We start from the raw sequence: 20967 nt of genomic DNA on the forward strand, positions 1-20967 counted from the left end.
TTGAAGCAGGTTGATCGAACATCGAACATCGAACAAATACAACCATGCACTATTTTATTTTGGCCTTATCATTTTAGTAATAAAAATATTTCAGTTATATTGGCTGCTTTACATTTTTAAGTTGTGTTTAAACAAAGATAGTTTACAAACAAAAAACAAATACAGGCTTAAATCAGGCTAAAAATGGATCAGCATCATGTGCAAAAATCAGTGCAGTAAAAAATGCAGTGCAGTAAATCTTGTTCGCACTGAAAATACTGTATAAATAATGTGCATGAGTATATACATAAATACTGCACTGTATTCACCTTGTTCCACATTTCTCTCATAAAGTGTTAGTACTATACTGAGTATCAGTCTAAAACCTCTTGTTTGAGGTGAAATTATCTCTCTCTTATTTCATGATTATCTCTCTGGAGCCATTCTCCTGGCAAAGCGGGGCTCACTCTGGAATGGTTCTGGTTGTTGAAGTTGATTGAGTGATGCCACAGTATTTAAACCTGGTGGCACCACTGATCCAGAGGCTCCGATACATTGAAGATGTTGTTGACTCTACGAAGCTGTTTCGCTTTCAAACCACTTTAGCACAGCCTCTTTGTTCTCACTGATCCACTGGATGTTGACTTGGGTCTGCTCTATGGCCTGGTACACTGCCCTGGAAGCAGAATGCAGCTTATAGTCCGTCGCAAAACGCTGCAGCTGTAAACACACAGAGATCACACAGTGATGTTAAGTTGGTGCTGCTTTAGCTTAATGCATTCACCAGAGGAAATAGACTCTAAATCAGAAAGTAATGATTCAGAGATAAGGTTTTTTGGATACCGTGTATGCACATTAAAAAAACATACCATATCTAAGATCAAGCCAACATATTCATTTTTTTATTTTTATCATCAACAAATCCTGTAAAAAGACAGAAAACGACTTGTTTTTAAGTGAGAAGGATAAACCCCTTCCCTGAACAGCAATTGTCCAATTACAGCTTAGCAACCGTAACTAGGCATTTTATACCACATTATTATATAGGGCTGTGGATAACAGAAAAACCTTCATGATTTCAGCTTCATGACGTGGCTTAATAAGCCTGCTTGCTACAGCAGGTTAAATCTGACAGCAACTGCTGACAAAGCTGCTTTTGTCGAAGTCTGTCAGAAATCAAAGACCCATTGTTTCGAACTTTCAAAGTTTTTTGAGTAGTTAATCTGCTTCTATTACTGCATGTGTACTATAGGGGAAAGGAAAGGAGGATTGTGCACTACGTACACCTGCCTGTCAATCCACAGCTGAATATATTCCACTAAAAATACACACTTTACTCCTGTTTGAACAATGTTTAATAAAAAGTGTGGGAGTCACAGAACAAATATATGAGGCTTTGGTTACAGACACAGTGCTTGTTAGTAGGATGCGTTCATTGACCTTTTTCATCTTTTTATAGGATTTGTTGACATTAACTAAAATCTGTAAATAACCAGCCTTGTCCTTTGAATAAGAAAAGGCTTAAGTGAGGAAACGTGGAGTTCATGGAAGTCACAATGACGCACAGACTTGTGATAGGATATCAGGGTTTATCCAGTTACTCACTGGTTGTAAATTAATTATTGGTGTGTGACTGGATGATAGGAGTGTCCACTAACTGGTAATGGTAAATGGATGGTAAATTGACCGTACTTCTATAGCGCTTCTCTAGTTTTTGCGACCTCTCAAAGCTGCTTTTACACTACATGTCACATTCACACATTCACACACTGATGGCAGAGGCTGCTACCTAAAGTGCCCAACTGTCAATCAGTTATCACATTCATACCCGTTGGCTATGCCAGCTGGGAGCAACTTGGGGTTCAGTGTCCTGCCCAAGGACACTTCGACATGTAGCCTGTGGGAGCTGGGGATCGAACCTCCGACCTTCCGATTGAAAGACGACCGATTCTACCACTGAGCCACAATAGAAGAGTGCAACTCACAACTGCACTCTTCTATTATCGTTTTGATGTAAGAAGACATTTGAATAGAATTACCTCTACCAGTTCAAATTTTGTTGAGAACCTGCTGGTCGTTCCCTCGATCAGCAGCGCTGCATGCCTGGCAGGGTGGACAAAACATCAAAAACAGTATTCAGTTAAATGCAATAAAGTTCAACAGCACCAACATCTGCAGCCTCTGCACTGACCACAAAGGTACATCAACCCTCTTTTTAAAACAGTTTGGACTAAACCTGAATACTCAGCTTTATAAAGGTAGCTTTTTTGCAGGACTGTTGTATTAGACTTTAACCAGAAACCACTTAAGAGCACATCAGTTACAGGCCAGGAACACAGACATCAAATGACTTAACCAAGCTCAAATAAGACATATACTATTCTCGGTAAGTAAGTTTAGTAGATAAAACTCTCTTTATGTAGCCCCCCTTTAAACAAAGTTAACAAGAGGATGAAATCAAACAACAGTACACAAATATCTAGAACTAAGCTTACCAGTAAGAAATATTCAATTTGCCTACAAGATAAAACATGTACACACACACTAAGCAAACAGCAACCCTCACTATTCACCAAGTCAAGTTAAAGAAGTGGGATTTAAAATGTTTTCTGAAGCTGTCAACAGATTTAGCTGATCTCGTGAGAGGGTGAAACTGTTCCTTAGTACATTTGTAGTTTGGCAGGCAGAACAGCCAGCAGGTTTTCATTTGATGACCTGAGTGGTGCTCAGTGATCTAACGCTTTAGTAATTCAGATTTGTAAGCCAGAGTTGAGCAATGAAGTGCCTTAAAAGTGATAAAAAGAATCCTAAAGTCAATCCTGAACTTTGCTGGAAGCCAGTACAGCGAGGCACAGTCTTATAACAACATCATTTTTCCAATTGGACTGGATAATTAAGATGTAACGTGCCAAGTCCAGAGAGGGAAGTAGAAGGAGGCTTTTTTTATGCCATGCATGGCAGTTTTAGATTTTATTCTGTAAGATGCAGCCTCAGTAAATAAAAGATAGAGCAGTAAGTCAAATCTAAAGAGTACAAGTACAGCCTCTGTTGTGGTTTGCATATCCTTCCCAATTTTACATGTAATTATTGAAAATAAAATAAGAGATACAATGTAACCATGAGGGACACTATGTGAGAAGTCAGATTTAATAGCTTCTGTAATTATGATAGACTGTATGTAAAAAGTGGACATAGCCGCTGGGTATTAAAAGTTAAGCCACATCTAAGTGCCTTAAACCTGCATTCTTTCTATTGGCCTGCAGGGGGCACTTCAATGATTGCAAAAAGAAGTCAAATTTTACAGAAAAAAAACCTATCACTACTGAGTAAAGGTATAAAATGACTGCTAAGATGCAGCCTTTAAATGGAAGAGCTTTGGAATGTGTGGTCCCTTTAAGAGCAAACAGTAAGAAGCTTCTAGTGAACCTGCTCGAAGTGTTCGCTAAGTAGAGATAACAAACCGCGTAGTGTAAACCAGGATACATGGCATTTATTTCTGGAAGGATCAATACAGTCTGGATGGTCAGATGTCTGGTAATTAGAGGACTTGGTTTACTTGGTAAGGGTCACTCCAGGTGTCTCTGTTTACTCATGAAATGAAATACCTGACTGTTATTCATATTTGAACTTTGATACCAATCTGTTTCTCTTCCTTATAATGCCATAACCTTTATGAGGGAGAGCTAATGATAAGCACTGATTAAATAAGTAGACCTTTGTACAGATGACAGTGTGCAAGATTTTTTATAAGCCACTGTTTATAATAGTCTTAATGGCAGTGCTTGTTTATTCAAGTGACTTGGCCGCAGGTGCAGTGTCAACAGGCTTCTACAAACAGCCACCAGGCAATTGAACCCTGTCAGATATACATCCAGAAAGAAATCATTAACAAAACACTGTGTCCCTGGCCAGAGAGAAGTTTGGGAAGCTGGACCTGGCAGTGAACTGTGCCGGCATCGCTGTCGCCGTTAAAACCTATGTCTTTAAGAAGGCAGTCCAAATAGAAACCTACCCCAGGCTGACGTATTCCCAGTGTGCTCTGATAAAGTTCCAGGCCAGCGCCTGCCCTGCCACGTTCCTCGCTATGTCGTTGATAATGGAAGCAACATCCATGAGACGTATCTTCTCAGGGTTCAAAGTGTACTCCAGGTATCTGCAAGATAAGGACCAGCTGTTTACTTAATAACTCTATATGTTTGGAATTTATCTTATCACATAACAGAAGTTACTTTGTACACAGCACAAACAACACTAATATAGTTCTCTGCATGACACAAAGGGACATCAAGATTTCTACGCCTAACCAGAATGCTTCACCTGTTTAGCAGCCAGGTCTTCTTGGTGCAGGCCAGAGCTTTACGGAGCTGGTCTTTCTCTGAAGTGTCGCTGGAGTCCTGAAACTTGTTCCAGGCAAACTCCCACTCTTCCTTCCCACCAGCAGCCACAGCTTGGCAGAAGATTACAGACCGCAGGTTGGGGTGGATGCTGTATCACACAAATACACACACTGTTATTTTGCCTACATCAGGGCTGTTTCATTGTCAAGCTTTCTTAATTGTTCAGGAATGTTGACTGGAAACATTTTCATGCAAATCAGCATTTTCCCAAGCATACATATCATTTCCTCTGTCTGGTCTAGTTTTAGTTGCTTTCTTCCATTAACACAAAATAAAGCATAACAACAGTAAGATATAAAAGTTTGGTCCTTATACTGAAAGAACTCTGTCCACATCATTTTTACATTTGGGAAATGTCTTGTCTCAATCTCATCCCTATTTAGTCCTTATTCAATCAATCAATTCATCAATTTGTAATTAATATATTTTGACTTAAACTCAACATGACCAAATAATTTCCATTCCCGTCATACATGCAAACTTATCTCGTTTATATAGCCCAATATCAAAAATCCTAACTCAAGGGTCTTTGTCATCTGTGCAGCACGAGACTCTCTGCATCCCTTAAGGGTTCCTCGATAACCCTCACAAATCTACTTCCAAATGTCGGCAAGTTCAAATGCATTAACACACTTACATGCGTATATATACAGGCATGTGTGTTGAAATAATGAAAACAGTACACACATTTAATGAAGGGTCAGTGACTCTCTGCCTTAAAGTTGCACCTAAAGTTGCCAAAAGACTAAACAGTAACTGCAACGCACTTGAGTTTCACCTTCTCAATCAGAAAGAGAAGAATCATGTTCTCCAGTTGGTTATTTAGGATAAGAGCGCGTGTTAGCATAACAGTCATTGGTGCAGCTTTAAAGATAAAGAACCACGATGAAAAGTAGAAACAACAGGCACCAATAACTACACAAAAAGTGATATAGGTTACACCTACCTTGACTAAATCATTGCTCGAGAGTAAAGATACAGAATAGAAGAAAAGCTATGACAGAGAGACCATTTTTGGGGAAAAACAAAAGAGTAATTTGCAAGATTAGGAGAAACGCAGAAAGGTTTAATTTAATTCAAAATGATGATTATTCAGTGGTGTCCTTACTGGTAAGTAGATTCGCTGTTGTTCATCTGGTCGTTGTTCATCCAGTTGGAGTACATCTCTGTAGCCATTGCTAAACATTCTGGGAGACCACTGGAGCATGCCACCTCTATGGCATTTTTTTGGTTGTGCCTGGGAATGAAGCACATTTTAATTTTATTAAAATATCGTACAAGTTTATTTTGTTACTGCACTTAAGTAGAGCTTTATATCTGTAATTTACTTACCTCCTACATGTCAACACAATTATCTGTACTTTCTACTCCCTATTTTCAAAACAGTGACAAACAACAGTCAACAGGGGGAAAACCGACCATGGAGAAGAGGCTTATAGTAGATGTGATGTCTGTGACCAACAAGGAAAACTGCAGAGTTGGAGATAATAATCTGTGGGTTTTGTTATTACAATGGCTTTTTTAATAACCTCTTTCTAAGTTATGTTAGCACAGTATTTAAAGTGTTATTAGGAGTCAAATTGAGAGACCTAACTTCTTAAGTGATGCATCATCAGTAAGTACTCCATGTTTCATGAGCTTTGTAAGTCTTCTTATATTTTTTAAATCCTTTTGTAATATTGACTTTGTCATGTGCCATTATGCTAAAATGGTGTGCAGATGAAAACCAAAAAAACATTTTTATCAATTTTAAATTCCATTACAAAAACACTTTTCACTAACATGTCAAAAAATGACGGTGTGCAAACCAACAATGCACACTGGGACATATGTTGTCCCTCTTGAGTAGAATGTGAGTTTGTAAAACTGAAACATGTTTATCCGCTGAGGATAAATTCTACTCATACGGTGATGTTACGATGAGTAAAATGAGTCATTACTTACTGTGAGGAGTGGTCATTTGGAACTGTTGAATTGTCTGTGTAATTCCTGAAATGGTTGTACAGGCCCTTAACCTGATCCCTGAGGTACACCTGCAGGAAGAGACAACTTTACAGCACAGTTTCAGGAATCCACACAGCAATATAACATTTTTACTGTACATCTGTTTTTATATATATACATAATGAATGTCTTGTTTTACAGAAACATGCCTGCATGGGTCCATACACCTCTGAGCGATCAAACATGAGGACAAAGTAATTGAGGTTCCTGACTGCTGATTCCCAGGGAAGGAATGCTGTCTCCTCCCGAAGGAAGCGGGTGGAATTCAAAGCAAGAGTCACGTCAATGAGTTTGGCTCTGTGGAAACAGAGAGTGCATTTGGTAAGCTCAGAGTGCCACATGAGCTCATTCAGTATGACCTTTTTCAGTCATGTTTTCATGAGAATCACAACACACTTAACCAACACAAAATTGAGCTGTCTGGACCAACTTAATAACAGTCATTACCTTGCCAGGTTAAATGCATCATCGATGAGCTGCCCTCTGTTCATCAGGGGAATCCTCTGAAAAACAAGAGCAATATGATGGACAGTTAACATTTTAGTTTTAAAATATGAAGACCTCTGCAACCGTGTTCAACACGCAACCAACAGCAAGAAAGCAGGAAATACAGACTTGGAGTGCTATAGGGAAAATGCTAAATGAAATCATTGATTTTCAATCATCTCTTATAATCTTATGGTCAAGTTCCACTAACTGTCAGTTCAAGTTTAATGGTCTCAAGTTTAGGGTATAGGTCATAGGCACTGTCTTCCTTAAGGATTCTTGAGGCCATAGGGTAGAAGGACTTGAGCCTCTCGTGCTGGTCTTTTGTATCTGGTATCTTCTTCAGTCAGAAAAGGCCATTATGCAGGTGGTTAGAATCCTTAGGGATTCTCCTGGCCTTAATCTTAGAGCACCTGGTGTAAATATCTTTTAAACGATTAGAGGTGCCAAATGAACTACTCCTTGCAGGGCTTTGCTGCCCTGTCTGGTGCTGATTCCGTACTAGGCAGTTATGTTCCCCATCAGGACACTCTCATAGGAGCAGGTACAGAATTTCCTGGGGACATCCAGAATTTCCTCAAGCATCTGTCTCTTGCCTTTCTCCCCACTGAGTCATTATGAAGCATCTCTATAAACACTACCACTGGTAGTAAGTCAGGCCATATAGGATATTAACACCAAGGTACTTGAAGGTTCCTGACCTTCCTTTGTTTTAATGAGAAAGTATGTGGATGTGTACTTTGGCGTCTTCCATTGGGATGGTTGGGATGGTGCACTAACTAAAGTGGGTCCAGTGTAACAGGTAGTGAGAAGCAGATTGGTTTCTTGTCCAGCCTTTTGAAGCTCTTCCTCATCTTCATAGTTGGTTGGCTACTTTTCTTCGAGACTTCTGCCATTTCATTTATTACAAACATTCTTCTTCAACAGGGGATTTTTCACGAGGAATTACAATTTAGATTCTCATTCTCATTATAAGCTTGTTGGATTGTCACACACTTTAGTTCAGGCATTATTTGCTCAGACAATAAATCTCAATAGTCATCACGTAAATGGTCTTATTCAATGACCTTTGATCTGCCTGTTTTGCTAGATGGATAGTCAGTATATCAGTAAAGTAATTAGGATGCATCCTCTGGAAACAATGAATGCCTGTACTAAATGCCATGGTTAGGGCCAAGCCTCTGAAATGTTAGGATTCTATCGAATGTTTTGGTTCTTTCTTGTGTTATGCGTGTCTGTAACAGACTGTGGAATTGTCAGAGGAAATAGTTTAAGAAGTTCAAGAAGTGCAGGTAAATGTTTTAGACTTCGTATAAGTCCTAAGGTGCATGACCAGGGCAAAATGAATTACCTAAGACTTTTGATCTCTTTCACTTTCACCACACTTCACACATTTCTTATTTCCTCTGGGGGGGTTTTGGGGGGGTCAAGTCCAGTTCTAAGTAGAGGGTTTTATGGAGCTCATAGTAAAGGTCCCCACAGAATTTTGACTCTACAGACAATGTCATCTTAGCATGCAAATAAAAAGAGAAGGATATATCTCCACATCATCACATTTCAACACATGTTCCTAGGTCCAGTCTTTTGATATCTGTTTAATGTCGATCAGTTAATTTGACTTAAATTGTGCTATTGACAAATCATTCACTGTCAACATTATCTACAGCTTTATCCAGGAGTAGGCAATGTACCCCTCCACACAAGTTGTTGCAACATCTCTCATGTACTCCATGCTGGTTTATTGGATGGGCTGACTGTGTGAACCGCCTACCCGGCTAAAACACAACAAATCAAACATCTACCCACTGGGTACTTCTCAATACCAACACAGGACTAAATAAACCACCATGTAATCTTCATAAAGATGTATTTCTAAAGAGATTTCAGAACTAAGCCTTCAGGTCAACATGTTGTTATTTCACTTGCTAATAAAAAGCAGCTTCACATTTTTTTCAGCTTATTCAGTCCACATTAAGATGGATCTTTCTGCTCAGTTCTGTGTCTTGTTAAGTTATTATTTGGCTCTGTACTCACCGATGGGTTTGACTCCAGCTGAGTCAGGAGGCGTTCCCAGTTCTCTGGGTTATAGTTAACTCTGTAGTATCCAAAGCAATTGACATTTGCAAGGATCCACTCACCGCTCTTAGAAATAAATTCGTCTTTCTTTTCTGTTGAAAAGAAAATGTTGGTAAGTCATGCTGACAACAAATCCCAAATCAAAGTCACATTACAAAGAAATATATGAAGTACAGGATGATTCTCTGTCTGGTCATGTGGTCTCATCAAACTTCCAACTCAAAAACAATGACACATCTGCATTAGAATGTTTCTATATAGTTCTCTCAGACCTTGATAAAATACAGAAGGTGAAAAGCAACATGGATGTTGTCCAACATGAAAACAAAGCTGTTAAGTGTAAAGAGTTGTTGGAGGCTCTGCATTATATATTGTGTTACCTGTGTTGCTGGTATCCAGCCAGACAAGAGCAGGTTCAGATGTGTCCGACATCACTCTGATTGGGATGTGCCACCAAAGACTAAACAGACCCAAAAAAGATTGTTATGCTCACAATCAAGGGAATGATGAATTAGCTTCTCTTGATGAGACAGTAACAGTCAGTCAACAATCATAAAAGGGGCTTTTTTAGGAAAAGCTGACCAAGGCACAGTACTCAGCACACAGTGTAAATGGAGCATGAAATTGAATCTGCCATATAATAAGCAAATATATACAATATCCTCATGCCAGAGTCCGGAGCTGTTTATGGTCTGGATAATGGCCTGAGCAACTTAATAACATGTGAGGTTAAATTGCTGTGTGAGTCGCCCTGGCAGTGTTAGGGAGGCACACAGTTACAAAACACTTCACATGCCAATAATATAAACTACTCTGATAAGCTGAGTTGATATCATGCAGCCTTGGCAGGAAAAAAGGTTGTTAATAAGGCTGCAGTGACGCAGTAACTCTCTGTATTTTGCCAACCAAAACACAAGACCCAAAAAGTGGCTCTTTAATCATTTGGTGAAAACTACTCTCAGAGGAGGTAAGACATTGTGAAGTACTTTACATGAAGTAACTTTTATTGGCCATTGGCATATTTATGTTATATTATGACCCAATAAATGTATCTTGTGCAAATTGATAGCAAACACTATCTACGAGTTAATCATCCTACCATAGACTGTACAGAAAAAGTGGATGTAGCCACATTAAAATTACCAAATGGTTTGTGGACTAACATTGTTTGGCCCTTTAGCCGTTAATTTAAGGTTGCTGTGTTAGCAACTTGTCAATCACAGGTAGTCATATCCTTTAGTAAATGGAATGGTTAATGGACTGTACTTATATAGCGCTTTTCTAGTCTTCCGACCACTCAAAGCTGCTTTTACACTGCATGTCAAATTCACCCATTCACACACACATTTATACACTGCTGGCAGAGGCCTAAGTGCCAATATCCAATCAGTATCTATGCCCAATTATACCAGATGGCTATGCCTTCAGGAGCAATTTGGGATTCAGTGTCTTTCCCAAGGACACTTCGACATGTGACCATAGCAGTCAGGGATTGAAACCATAAACTCATTGGGAAAATATTTACTGATGAGGCGTTATGTAGTGTTTGAGTTTTTCTGGTAGACTTACACACGATCACATTTTGAGCATACGAAACTTTTGCAGTGGCTTAATTTTGAAACAAAAAGGTTACGTCCACTTCTAATATCCAGTCAATTCATCTGAAATGTCTCAAACTGTTCACATTGAAACAATGTCCATTTAGCACATACCTTGATTCACTGGAGTCATTGAACAGGAATTGCTTCTGGGAGATTTCTCCAGAGGTGGTGTTGATAGTGATCACAGGATAGCCACTTTGTTTGGTCCAAGTGTCCATCACCTTGGCAACCTTGGTGTGACCGCCATCCTCGTCTACAGCCTGCAAACATAGCCCAAGTCAGTAAACCTTTCTTTTTATAAATACCATAATTTGATGTATGATTATTCAACAATGGCAGCACTGTCATACTTAACATTACAAACAAAACGTGTAAATCCAGCAATAGAATTTTGGAGTGTAAAAAAATGGAAAGGCTTTTACCTTTTGTATATATTCCCAGAGGTCATTCTGGTCAGTGTTTTTATAGCTGAAGTCAGACAGATACCTCTAAAACACAAGAACAGAAAGAACATAAAAGTTTATTAGCACTGTTTCGTTCTGCATTCGCATGTAAAGTTCTGTCTGCAAAATTATTGAGAGCTGGATGAAAATATCCAAACACAGCTGTCAGCAGCAGATCCAAAGACAATGTGTTGAAATAATGTACAGCTGAAAGCAGGTTTCCAGTAACTTTCTGGCAAGATGCACCTCGACAGCGATGATGGACCTGTTGTTGTAAGTCTGTAGGAGGGGGTTTCTCAGTCTTGCACCTGCCTGCTCCCCCGATCACTATTTCATCATTTCGTAATCTGTCCACTCGTATTTGAAATACAGTCAGACAAAATTTATGGGCTGTGAACCTGTTTCTCATTGCCTTTACTCATTGTTACAGACCTAAACCAGCCGTGTTGGCATGTTAGACTTGAAAGCAGACGTTATAATGTCCTAATGTGTGCTAATGTCAGCAGATCAGATTTGGATCTGATGTCAATTTTGTTTATTGATGTTCAGGTAAATTTATGACTACATGAGAAGGAGCATGTGTTATCTTACCAACTAAACTCTAGCTTTGGCTCAAACTAAATTTGAATATGTGTGTTGAGGGACACCTCATTGATATAATGGGGTGGACAGCTGTGTCCCAATTCAGGGGCTGCATCCTTCGAGGCCGTTTTTGAAGGCCGATTGCGTCACAGCTGCACGTCGAAGGCTGTCCCATTTTGAAGGCCTCCTTTCAGATATGGCCTACAAATGCGTCCTCCTATTTCCGGGCCATGAAGGATCCATTGGGTGCATCCTTCTAGGCCCAGTGTATCTTGAGATTCATCATACTCCAATTCAAATGAAATTGCAGACTCTTAAACGGATGAGGAATACACTTTTTTTGCTTTCAACTCATTCGAATAGCTAGCGATACAAATGTTAAAAGTAGCGAAAAGGGCCTTGAAACAAATTATCTTTAAAATAATAGGTTAGGTTACATGACGGTAATTAGCCCGCTAGCTATCTGTTGCTAGGCGATAGGAGCCACGTTTTCTGACGTAACGTTCAGGGTAGGAACAGCTGGTGGCAAACAGGAAATCCTCTGTAGACCAGACCGTCTCATTTCAGTTTTGCCTTAGCGGTCAATAAATGCTACGAATGACTTATCCTTCATTGACTGTGTCCTTCGAAGGATGCAGCCCTCGAATTGAGACACAGCTAGTGTGTGAGAAACACCTCTTGAAATAATGCTACTACTACAGACAATAAAGAACATGATGTTCAGTAGATATATGTCTTATATATATATATATATATGAAAGTTAAGTTCAGACAGAATGCATTTCCATTGATTTTGCTTATTGAAAACTTTTGTGCCAAGAAAGTACACAATCTCTGTTCATCACTGTGGTCATTCTAAGCTTAATCCAAAAGGCAACTGGACTTGGTTGAAGTTCTTGAAGACGTTTCACCTCTCATCCGAAAGGCCTCTTCAGTTCTAAACTGACTGGTGGACGGAGCTAGAAATATAAGCCTTTTGGCTCTGGTTGCCTTTTGGTTTAAGCTTAGAATTACCATGACCTGGATGACTGAGAACCTTCACAGACGTCACTGCTGTCAGTCAGCATGCACTTTCCCTTAGCATAATGTTCAACAAACCATCCCTCGTTTGTGTATCAGCGTTCTCTGCTACAGAGTTTTGAATAAAGTGGATGGTATAATCATTTCTCCATTTTGGATTGTGGCTCACCATTCTCTTAAGACTCCCTGCCATCTGCCAATATTTCAGAAGTGAATGTAGCCACCGTTATGTCAACCATTGGTTTCTGGATGACTGTTTTGACATGTTTAAATAAATTGATAAAATATGATTCTTTGAAATGTAGGGATTATCGGACAAACATTTTAACTTTTATGATTTCAGGATTTATTAACCTTATTAGGACCTTATCAGCCTTAGCTTGATTTATCTAATAAAATAATAAAAGAGACGACAGTTGGATAAGACAAACAGTAGCTCAGGTATTGCACAGAAGCTAATGAACTTGTTCTTGCTATCGTGAAAAAATGAACCCATTAGAATTAGGAAGCAGGCAAATTAGAAAGCTTTGATGTGGTTTGCTTCACCACCCATGTTGTGAGTCATGTTAAATGTTGAGCCACAGAATTATCAATAGGAGGCATCTTCTCAGAAAAAACTACTTTGGCAGGACACTTCACTTTGTGTGTCCTGGCATCAAAGAGGGCCCTAGCCTTGAGTCTAAATGAATAGACAATTAAATCAGTCACCAAGTGTTTTGAGGCTTAACAAGGTGTCAGAAGTTACCTTTAGTCTTGAGTCTCAGGGTCTTTCTGCAGGGCTTGTCAGAGGATTTACCTTTTGTAACCTTTTATTGCTTTTATTTCTTTATTTAACTCTTTATTTGTATTGCTTATTGCTCTAACTGCCTTTGTTTCTGTTTTGTCACTTTTATTCCTTTTATTTTCAATTATTCTTGTTGACCTTTCGTGCTAGCATTGAGTTCTTGCCTTTTGTCGAATTTTGTAGACTACTCTCTGTCTGGCCTCATTGTTGAATGTAATCTGTCCTGTATTCTGTAATCAAAGCTTTGCAAACATCTGTTTTATAGGTGCTATATAAAAATAATTATTATTGTTATATTATTATTACAGCACAATATCTGAGTGAGGTTGAATTCCTTAACTTACTTTCATCCCTTTGTCGAAAACCCTTTGATCCACAATGTCTGCCAGCATTCTCAGCACAATTGCCCCCTGCAGAGTGAACAACAAACACTTATGTAAGTGAATATTCCTGCTACACTGATATGGGTGAATCCCACCCTCATCTGCTACTGATGATGTGTATCCACTGCCAGATTGAACTTTACCTTACTGTAGGTTATAGCATCAAACATCATAATGATCTGATCGATTGCCTGGACATCTTCCTGAGGAACACTGAGAGCGTGCGATGTGGTCAGAGCATCTTCCTCAAACGCTGTGTGGAGGTCACTCAGGACAAATGCGTCTTTCTAAGAAATACAAGTAGAGACAGACCATTATTTGCATGTGTGAGAAACTTAACACTTGAGTCATATGTACACATAAGTGGCCAAAAAAGCTGATTCAGTGTCAAAAATCCAACAAGTCTATAAGAAGTTCTTATAATGACCACTGTACATCATCTCTTATGTGTGTAATTCTTCAAACTAGGATCCTTATTAGACCGAAGGACTCTGTCATTGCTGTTTATGCCTGATCTGAACTTACCATTTTAAATGTAGGCTCAACCTTGTCCACTGCAAAGTATGTCATGTAGCTGGCAAAGCCCTCATTTAGCCAAATATCGTTCCACCATTTCATTGTCACCAGATTTCCAAACCACTGTCAACAAAAACAGAAGATACGCTTAGTTTCATATAAAATGCTGCAGGATTCATATTATTGTCCTGCAGTGAATTTAACCAAAATTACTGAAAATAATTGACAACAGTTGGTGCCTTGATCTGTAAGTCAGTTGTATCTAACATCATGTGTTTGTTGTTTGTCATGTTTTTGTAACCTAACCTGGTGTGCCAGTTCATGTGCAATGAGAGTGATGATCACTTCCTTGTGCAACAGTGAGGACACTTGTTCCTCATAGAGGAGGCCCCCCTGCTCGTATGTGATCAGTCCCCAGTTTTCCATTGCTGCAGGACCTAGGTCTGGCAGTGCAATTTGATCTGGAGAAACCACAGAGATATAAATTAAATGCAAACATTTGCTAAAGCAGTAGTATGTTTACTATCCAAGAGTATCCATTAGGTTTTTTTGGAGGAGCCGCTCTGGAAGGGATCTTATTGGCAGAAGCTGATTGGGCCAATAACAGATACCACCTGAAAATATACTGTTAGTCTGTGTGTTACTGAATTACATAAACCTAAGGCACCTGTCTCTCATTTGTATAGACTAAAAACAATGCAATGCTTTTAATAAAGTACATAATGTAACTAATGTGTAAGATTTTTATTGTAGGTTTAACAGGATCTCCATACTACAATGCAACATACACCTAAATTAATGAGCCACTTTAGACTGGAAAAAAACTGATGTCTGTGTCTCAATGTATATATAAATATACACACATTTTGAATACTTGCATATTTATAAAGTACCACTTATTTGCACAGAATTTAAAATGGTGATGTTGTAGAATAAAATGAACTGTGAATATTAGGGTTGTAGAAAGTACTGCTCCAAAGCAGTAGTTATTATTCTAAGTAATAGGTTGATTATTTTCTTATCTAAAGATGAGCTTCTTTGCTCGAGATCTCAAAAGCAGGAACATTTTTGGCAGCCTGATTGTTCTCGGTAAAATAAGTACATTTACAATGACATTTATATAATAATGTCTCATTAACGCATCCATCCAATTATATCTTAACAAGTCTTACCGAGCTTTTTCTGCTGGTAATTGATTTCAAAGTAGTTCTCGTAGAAGCTCAGAACCTTCCCAGTGATGTTGGCTGCATATTGAGCGTGTCCTGCTGCGATGGCTTCAGGACGAGCATATGTCTGTATGACAAAAATACAGAAGTTATTAAGCACAAATTATATTGTCTAACATATTTTAGATTTATAGATGTATATTTTATGACTTAATCAAAAAACAATGGGAGTGACATTGGAGTTATTGGAGGAAGTTTTGGTTCATGATGCTGAATGGAATTATTCATCTTAAATATACAGTTATACGTACTTTAATGTCCACACGCTCATGCACAGATGGGATTGAATCAAACTCAGAAACCGTGAAGGCAAACAAGTATGTGGACATGATGGGTGTTGGATGAAATCGGGTGAACATCCATTCATCGTCGATGATACTGGAGCCTGAGATAGTGGAAACAAGGCAGAGCAGTATAAGGAAAGGATGTGTTGTATTCTCTTAGGACTGTAAATGCTTTATTGCTAAGTTTTATTGCAACAGTAGGAGTTTGTTTATTGACCTGATTTCTCGGAATTTCCCAGAGCTGTGGTGCCTCGCCTGTGGATGATCGTCACTTCAAACACAGCCTTCATTTCTGGCTCATCGAAACAAGGAAACACTCTCCTGGTTTCAGATGGTTCCATATTGGTAGCTGCGAGGAATCTATAAAAAAATACTTTCATCATCAGTATATTTCTCACGGAACAGATACATGAAAAACTATAAGGAAGTGCTTTGGATATCAGATATGAGCTTTATTCATTTAAAAAGTTTAAAAACATTAACTTCAATGAATAACCAATTATCTGTTTTGTCTCTGGTGGAAACTGTGGTTATTTCTCTCCACAAAATCACTCACACACAAAAAGGCAGATTGCAGATTGTTTGTTTGCTTCAAAGAATAGAAAACGCATTCAAAAACCAGCCAAAGATCACAAAGAGTAACATGTTATTGAACATTTCCACTCCTTTGATCTAAAAAAGTAGTAATTCATGTAGAAAGACAGCACAGAAAAGACAAGACTGGAGGGATGTCCTGTTTCCTGTTGGTCTCTCTGGGACAGACCAGATTATGTGACAAACAGACAGGACAAAATGAAAGACAACAGCCTTGGCTATGAAACAGATGAAATTTCATCACTTTGAATAAAATTGTTCTGCTTTTAATCTAAACCGCTATATTCATCAAGCAGATTTATGAACAGTCGCCTCCTTAAGAATAGCCTACTTCTTTAAAGACCACAAACAAATCTGATGCTCATGTTTTTCAATCTGGTTTTTGTTAAAGACTTACAGCCTTAAATCAAGATAAATGTATATGTTGGTAAGGTTTTAGTGCTTCCAAAATAATACATCTAAGTAGGTTACATTTAGGGGTTTTTCCTTCAAAGAAAATAATATCTTAAGCTGGTCTGAACAAAAACTTTTTGCCTTTTTCTCCTTCTTTCTGTCACAGCTTGGTGAGGATTAGACACTCAAATTACTTGGTTAGGTTCAGTAAAAGATCATAGTTTGGGTTAAAGAAGAAACCTCAATGTGGACTTTTGGTACAACTGGGGGATAAACAACCTCCTGGGTGAATGAAAAACAGCTTTTGCAGCAGAAAGCCCTGAGAACACAGTTCTTTCACATACGTTACTACATTGCAAATTATTAAAATGAGTGTATATCAAACCAGAGGTTTATTCTTGATTTTATGTTTTATTGTTTTATAGATTTCAAGTCAAAGGTTATGGTCTGACTCAAGTGTTCCGTTTATAGCATATATCATTCAGAAAGTCAAACAGCTTCATACATTTGTTTCACTTTGGTTTTAAGGAAAAAATGCAAAGATGAAAATCCTACTGTTATTCTGTTAGGTTGAGTGTCATGTATTATCTCTATTTTGGTACATAGATCCTATGTGACAAGAGATATAGCATGTTCATTGAAAAAGTGCAGCCAAAGCAATGAGTTTATGGACTCATTTGCTATGTTTCAACTAATTTTCAATACAGTATAACGTTTTTGTATTGGTCCCATTTACAGTAAAATAGTCAATAAAGCAGGGTATGCTTCAGGGTGTGGCTACCTGTGATTGACAAGTATCTACCACGTATGTCTCAACAAAGGCCGAGGCTTAGCATTGTGTATCCACCCTCTCCAAATACGGTCCCTTCAGGCTCCATGTGCCGAACTCATGGCGAGCCGGCGGTCTACAAACCAGTTGCTGATGTTACGGCGGTTACTTCCACTTTGCATAAACAGTGGTTTGGTCTCTCCACTTTCAATGGAGAACATGTTAGCTTACCGCAGGGGCTGGAGGTGTTAAGAGCTGACTTGCTACATTTAGCCACTGGTAAGCCTACCTACTCAACACTGCTGAATACAAAACACAAAACCACTGAACGGAGGTTTGTCCAAATACCATCATAGCTTAATCACATGAAGTACATAGCTGAATAAAGATCATTTACAGCACAGGTCTGTTGGGGATGTTAGACAAGAATATTTGCACTACTTTTTTGACTGCAGTCTTAACACCATACTTTCCTTCCTGTCTCTGTGTAAGCCTCTCAGTTTGACTCTGCTGTAATAGCAGCATTGCTGACAGCTCAGCAAGGGGATAAATATATACAAGAGCTTAAGCCTTTTCATCTTTGTGCCTCTTAAAGACATCAAGTTTAAAATTTAAGAACTCTTGGAATTTGGTGCCCTCTAATCAATTCATGAATCAATCCTTTTTTATTACAGCTGTCTCATGATACTTTACATAGACAGGGAAGGTCTAGAGCAGAACCAGTTTTAAGCAGGACTCTTATGGGTGACACCCTGTACTTACAGTTCTACAAACAGATATATAGTGTTTCTTTACTTACCTATCTGCATCTGTATCCCCTTCATAAGCTGGTTGACCGTGAACATATGTGCTTAAAAACAGGCCTTCGAGACTTTCTGATATTTCTCCCTTGAAGGCCAGAAACAAGCTGTAATTTCCTCCTGCCTCTAATGCATCCCTCAGGTGGATCTCGAGGAAGTTAGTTCCATTTTCATATTGTTTCATTGAGGAAACAACGATCAACTCATTTTTTTGGTCTTTGTCCTTCACCACTGGTCCAGAAACTGCCAGGTCGCTGCTGTGAAGGTAGATAGTGTTGGTCTTCTGGACACAGTGAAAGTGAACGGTAGAGTTCCCTGTGAAGAGCATTGTCTGGTTGGGACTGGTGACATTTACCTCCTCGATGATTTTGGTGTAGAGGTGAGGCTGAAGGAAGACCTCGTAGTTCTGAGGTATGAGATTCTTCGGCAGCCGCATAACGGGTGGCGGTCCTACCGTGGTGGCTGGATATGTTGGACGGGGCGTCGGGTTCATTGTAGCGATTTGAGTCTTGTACAAAATGACCATAGTGACAATGCCGGCAATGGCAGAGGCGGTCAGGACGACAAAGGCGATGGCGATAACCTTGGATACGGCTGAGTTTTTGGCCATGGCGGCTCCTTCCTATGACCAGTCCTGAAGGTCCTGTTGCTTGATGTCAGAGATGAGTCCAATGGGTCCCTGAGCTTGTGAGCTTCTCGACTGCTATGACTGACCTTTGTATGAAAGTTACCTCCCTCCCATAAACAGGGCTTGGCCTTCGAAATAAAGGGTCTGTGCTGGGATTAAGCATTAACTCAGGAACTGCAGAACGAGCAAAGAGTAAGCGTTATAGTGTGAAGAGGGCGATGTTCATTGGCTTTGTTGTAAATTATCAGATTGTGCTCTCAAACATCTGGAGGTAGTTACTGTGGTCTTGCCACTAATGCAGGGGTTAGGTTAACCTCAAGGAACACTTTATCCTCACACTGCACTGTCCAAGCCATCACACACACACACACACACACTCTTTCGCATTCCTTTTCTATGAGTATACCCTGAACCATCAGAATCACATGCCCCACTGGACACAAGAGCAGCTGGTGAAGAAAATCCTTTAGAAGAATATCAGTGTCATGACTTCTTATTGCAGGTGGATACTGTATGTCCAGAGGTCCAAGTTGCAGTGATAGTTACTCCAACAGCTGCTCATCCACGGCCAGGTAAGGACATCAACAAGGATGATGGCTTCCAAAGATACATGTGAACACAGATCCCGTGCAATTGACAAATGAGAAGCATATACAGGGAGGAGAGCTGAGTGGGCTGAATAAGAGAGAAGAAAAAGAGGAGGAGAAAGAAGGAAGGGAGGAAGAGCGATTTGGGAAATCATTGAATTAGCTGGAAAGCCCAAACCTCAGGGAATCACGACCACCATGACCAGCACAAACACACACACACACTCCTCACCTCAGGAGAGGAAACAAAGGGAGACAAAAAGGCAAACTCAGAAAACTGTAAGAGAAGTTGGGTGAGGCGATGGTTATTTGTACAGAGAACAGATGTTCCTGTTGCTGGCTCAAGGAGACCAATCCAACCCGAACATAATGAAACACTGAGATGTTGCAACAACGACAGAAAATCCTAATCGCAGAGAGATGGCGTGCCAGGTGGAGGAGAGGCCAAGAGGGGCCACTTTCCTGTTCAGCATTACACATCTTCTCTGATTAATGAGCTGGGAGGGATGCGATGATGTTAATGACTCTTGTGAAAGCACTTTTTGGTTTTATGCATCTGAAAAAAACTTAATAGTAAATTCAATCCATTCAGATAGTGTAGCCAAGCAAATCCAAAAATCTCAGTGGTAACTTAAAACAATGTTATATTGGACTGTAGAACATTTAAAAGCAAACATTCAAATATGTAAATATGTGGGACAGACCAGATGTTACAACATCTCTGTAGCGTGAGGACATTTGACACACATCTGCGTGTGTTGCTTCCAGGAAAGATTTATTTCTTCAAAAGCAGGAGGGAAGTTCTGGGATCAGAGCTGTCACCGGTTCAATTCTTCATGTTTTCTGTGAAACCTCATGCTGATGACCAAAGACCCACACGCAGCAGGGATGGGATCCAACACACACAAGACTGAGAAGGCCGATTGAATACAATTCTTTATGAAAAAACTTTGAGTTTTATTATATCACCTAAATCTCACACATACATTGATACATCCTGAAGAGCATAAATACCCTCAACCATACATTTGCTACTTGTACAACACATGAGCATAAGTACTGGAGTGAAATGAATGAATAAACACGAGTGGCTGATATAAGACCTTTAGGAGACGAGTAGTCACAGACAAAGCCTTGAGAATAGAGACCTCTGCTGATGAAGAGGACTATTGCAAAAGCACTGATTTTATTCCTCAGCATCAGTGAACAGTTGAGGCTCATGTTTACAGATTTGGAAATGACATTTCACATACGAATTAAATATATGGAATCCATGGTAACCAACACTTTTCAAACAGCTGAATTTGCAGTGATTTGAACAGTAACATTTCCTTGACAGCAATCAAATTGAGAGAAAAGTTTCCAAATATAAAGTTGATGAATTCCTACATTTTAAAGGGGCATTGTGGTATTTT

General features: G+C 39.3%; 1 protein-coding gene across 1 annotated transcript; it reads right to left on the bottom strand.

Moving 5' to 3' along the window:
• Positions 1 to 169: 169 nt before the first annotated feature.
• Positions 170 to 19024, bottom strand: anpeplb (alanyl (membrane) aminopeptidase-like b). The gene is made up of 20 exons (XM_069686716.1): positions 18337 to 19024; positions 15999 to 16141; positions 15749 to 15882; positions 15444 to 15564; positions 14578 to 14732; positions 14281 to 14394; positions 13899 to 14042; positions 13717 to 13782; positions 10966 to 11031; positions 10655 to 10803; positions 9323 to 9402; positions 8901 to 9034; positions 6828 to 6883; positions 6530 to 6677; positions 6321 to 6409; positions 5485 to 5613; positions 4297 to 4464; positions 3992 to 4132; positions 2019 to 2082; positions 170 to 699 (listed from the first exon to the last, which is right to left on the bottom strand). Exons 1-20 carry the CDS (start codon positions 18945 to 18947, stop codon positions 553 to 555), a joined length of 2859 nt encoding a protein of 952 aa, XP_069542817.1. The 5' UTR covers positions 18948 to 19024; the 3' UTR covers positions 170 to 552.
• Between the last annotated feature and the right edge of the window lie 1943 nt (positions 19025 to 20967).

This window comes from Semicossyphus pulcher, unplaced genomic scaffold, assembly GCF_022749685.1.
Source record: "Semicossyphus pulcher isolate SPU_LCO1_2020_fin unplaced genomic scaffold, fSemPul1.0.p SCAF_8, whole genome shotgun sequence".
In the NCBI taxonomy this organism is placed as follows: domain Eukaryota; kingdom Metazoa; phylum Chordata; class Actinopteri; order Labriformes; family Labridae; genus Semicossyphus; species Semicossyphus pulcher.